The sequence below is a fragment of the Lethenteron reissneri genome, unplaced genomic scaffold, assembly GCF_015708825.2.
Source record: "Lethenteron reissneri isolate LAM-NWPU_2019-01 unplaced genomic scaffold, ASM1570882v1 scaffold_1529, whole genome shotgun sequence".
Classification (NCBI taxonomy): Eukaryota; Metazoa; Chordata; class Hyperoartia; order Petromyzontiformes; family Petromyzontidae; genus Lethenteron; species Lethenteron reissneri.
The window spans coordinates 104,265-107,568 of NW_026891255.1; the positions used below are offsets into that span (position 1 = coordinate 104,265).

The following is a 3,304-nucleotide window of genomic DNA, read 5'->3' on the forward strand; positions in this document are numbered from 1 at the left end:
GTTTTTCTTGAGTAAGAGTTTCATTTTTATCACATTGGTATTTTAAATTAAATATGAATTTTTTTTTACGAACATTAATTGTCACACACAACGAGTCTGTGTGCAAAATGTCAGCTCGATCGGATCATGGGAAGTGGGTTAAAAAACGACCGAAAATTTTGCATGGTCGTAAGCGCGCAAGCAAGCAAGCTAACTTAATATAAAGGATTTAAACAAGTATAACCCGTAAAAACTAAGTTTTTCACTATAAATCCTTTATATGCGTGGCGGCTAGAGTCCTCTCGTCCTCTGGCTTGAGATGGCTGCCACCTATGGGTCAGATGATTGCGTGGCAGCATTAAGAAATTGGTAATTAAATATAAAAAAAATTACCTAAAAAGTGTAAAATTTAGGAATTTTTTTTTCACGAACATAAATTGTCACGCACAACGAGTCTGTGTGCAAAATATCAGCTCGATTGCATCACGGGAAGTGGGTTAAAAAATGACCGAAAGATTTGCACGGTCCTAAGCGCGCAAGCAAGTGAACTTAATATAAAGGATTTAAATAAAAAAAACATCGGATTTCCGTACGACGTCAGGATAAGCTCCGTTAGCGAGCACCTGCAAAGGCTGCTGGCTGCAAGAGGGGGGCGGGCGGGCAGGCGGTACAACGCCCGGCCACCTTTGCATCCCCAGCGTTTACCGCGCCGCCCGTACCTGTGGCTCCTCCGTGTGCAGGCCGCCGCCCGTCCGCCGTGTCCCGCACGAGCCGGCGGGCTCCGCGCTGCGTGTCCCGCAGGGGGCGGGCGCCCCGTGACGAGGAGGACTGGACGGGGGCGAGGGTGGGTGGTCACGCAGCGACGGGATCAATCGTAGCGTGTCCAGTAACAACAAATATGATAATTGGTTTTTTTATCCTTTTATCTGGCAACACAACTGACACCTTTTTTACAAGGAGTCATGTTTTGAGTTGTGCGCCTTTTGGCGTCATCTGGTCCAACACCATGTGAGACTGGCCTCTAAGGAAAGCTGTCTCGGGTGTGGACCAATCAACTTCAAGGACAGTGCACATTATCAGAGTTATGTTTTTGTTTGCATTCCAACTGCAGGTATTGTGGTCTATGCAAACATGACTCCTTGTAAAAAAAGGTGTCAGTTTTGTTGCCAGATAGAAGGGTAAAAAACCAATTATCATATTTTTCTACTGGCAAATGAGGTTCCAATGGTGTAAATGCTTTACCCCGAGCTCTCATACTCTGATGGTGCATTGTCTTTGAGTTGTGCGCCTTTTGTCGTCATCTGGACCAACTCCATGTGAGACTAGGCTCTAAGGAAAGCTGTCTCGGGTATGGACCAATCAACTTCAAGGACAGTGCATATATTATCAGAATTAATAAAAGTAAAATAAAAAGTTTTTTTTATTTTACTTTTATTAATTTAAATTGTATTTTTTACAGTCACCAAAGCTTCAAATCTCGAATCATTATCAGAGTTGGGTGTTTTTGTTTTGCATTCCGACTGCAGGTATTGCGGTCAATGCAAACACGACTCCTCGTAAAAAAAAGTTGTCAGTTTTGTTGCCAGATTACAGGGTAAACAACCAATGATCAGAGTTAAATATCTCGGTGGGATCCTGCCCGCTAAAGTAACCAACCAGTTTGGCGGCGAAGAGAACGGCTGCCCCCCTCTCACCTGCACGACGGCCAGGTGGGGGTGCAGAGCGGAGAGCGGGCACCCCAACGCCGCCAGGTCCTTGATCTCGCTGGCACGGAAGATGATGTAGTCGTAGATCTCCTCGCGAGGGGCGACGGCTCGCTCGGCGGGGCGACCCTCCGTGCCGCACACACGCACTGCGCACGCACAAAGACGACGCTAACGCCGCTAACGGTGCCGTGGTGGTGGTGGGTGTGTGGGCGCCACGGTGGTGAGAAGTGAACCACCTCGCCTGGTGTCTATCGGAGGTCGCGCTTTTCATCCCAACCCTGGCGTCGGTTTTTTGTCCATCACGTCGGGTTTTTGAGATGATGTCAAATATTGTTGCATTTTCAATAAAAACTTGCGGAAGAAAAATATTAAGTGAATGTGGATATCTACGTAAAATGATATTGTAAACACACTATCCTAAAAATACAGCACCGTATTTTAACACTAAAGCAGTCACTGATTTTTTTTCGATTTAAAGCTTTCGTGACTGCAGGGATTCATCTTCTTGGTTCTTTCGGTAAAGTCATCACGTAGAAGGGAAGTAATAAAATAATAAAATAAAACATAATAAAATAATTCTCACGACGTTTCGGCTACAACACAAGCAGCCGTCCTGCTGTTTAAGCCCTCACCCCCTTTGACCCGTGACCCTCCCGTGCGTGACCTTTGGCCAAGGCGACGGTGCAGTCGTCCGAGTTGACCCCGCTCAGGGTGCCCTCGTAGCGGATGCCGGCCATGGAGATCAAGCTCGTCCTGCTGCCCAAGCACAGCGTCCACGTGGGCATGATGCTGCTGCTGATGATGCTGATGATGATTCTGCTGATGATGATGCTGATGATGATGCTGCTGATGATGATGCTGATGATGCTCACTGATGATGATGATGCTGATGATGATGCTGCTGATGATGATGCTGATGATACTGCTGCTGATGATACTGCTGATGATGATGCTGATGATACTGCTGATGATGATGCTGCTGATGATGATACTGCTGATGATGCTGCTGATGCTGCTGATGATGCTCCTGCTGCTGCTCCTGCTGCTGATGATGATGCTCCTGCTGCTGCTGCTGATGATGCTGCTGATGATGATGCTGCTGCTCCTGCTGCTGCTGCTGCTCGTAGCCGCCGCCGGCTCGAGCTACGGGAGACGACGAGAGGGGAGGGTGGGGCCGGGCAGGAGGAGGGGGGGTCATGGTGGTGGTGGTGATCGTGGTGGTGATGATGGTGGTGGTGTTGATGGTGGTGATGGTGTTGATGGTGATGATGGTGGTGTTGATGGTGATGATGGTGGTGGTGTTGGTGGTGATGGTGGTGGTGATGATGTTGTTGATGTTGGTGGTGATCACCACCCACGATGCGTCCCGCGTGTTCACGCCGTTTGAACTGAGCTGCTCACCGAGTCGCGTCGTGCAAAGGGCGCCAAATTGTGGGGGAGGGGATTTATTTCCCTCTTCCTGTCAACGGGGGGTATTATTTATTTATTTGTTATTTTATTTTTTTGTATTTTATTAAATTTTTATATTTTATTATTTTTATTATTAATATTGTGTTCCCTATCTACGCGACTTTACCGAAATAAACAAAGAATTGCGCTCAACGTCTGTCGGGTCACTT

At 47.3% G+C, this 3,304-nt stretch overlaps 1 protein-coding gene across 1 annotated transcript; it reads right to left on the bottom strand.

Moving 5' to 3' along the window:
• Window positions 1–591: 591 nt before the first annotated feature.
• On the bottom strand, window positions 592–2,470 carry LOC133362559 (protein LSM14 homolog B-B-like). Its single transcript, XM_061581506.1, has 4 exons — window positions 2,350–2,470; window positions 1,674–1,831; window positions 699–807; window positions 592–614 (listed from the first exon to the last, which is right to left on the bottom strand). Exons 1-4 carry the CDS (start codon window positions 2,468–2,470, stop codon window positions 592–594), a joined length of 411 nt encoding a protein of 136 aa, XP_061437490.1.
• Between the last annotated feature and the right edge of the window lie 834 nt (window positions 2,471–3,304).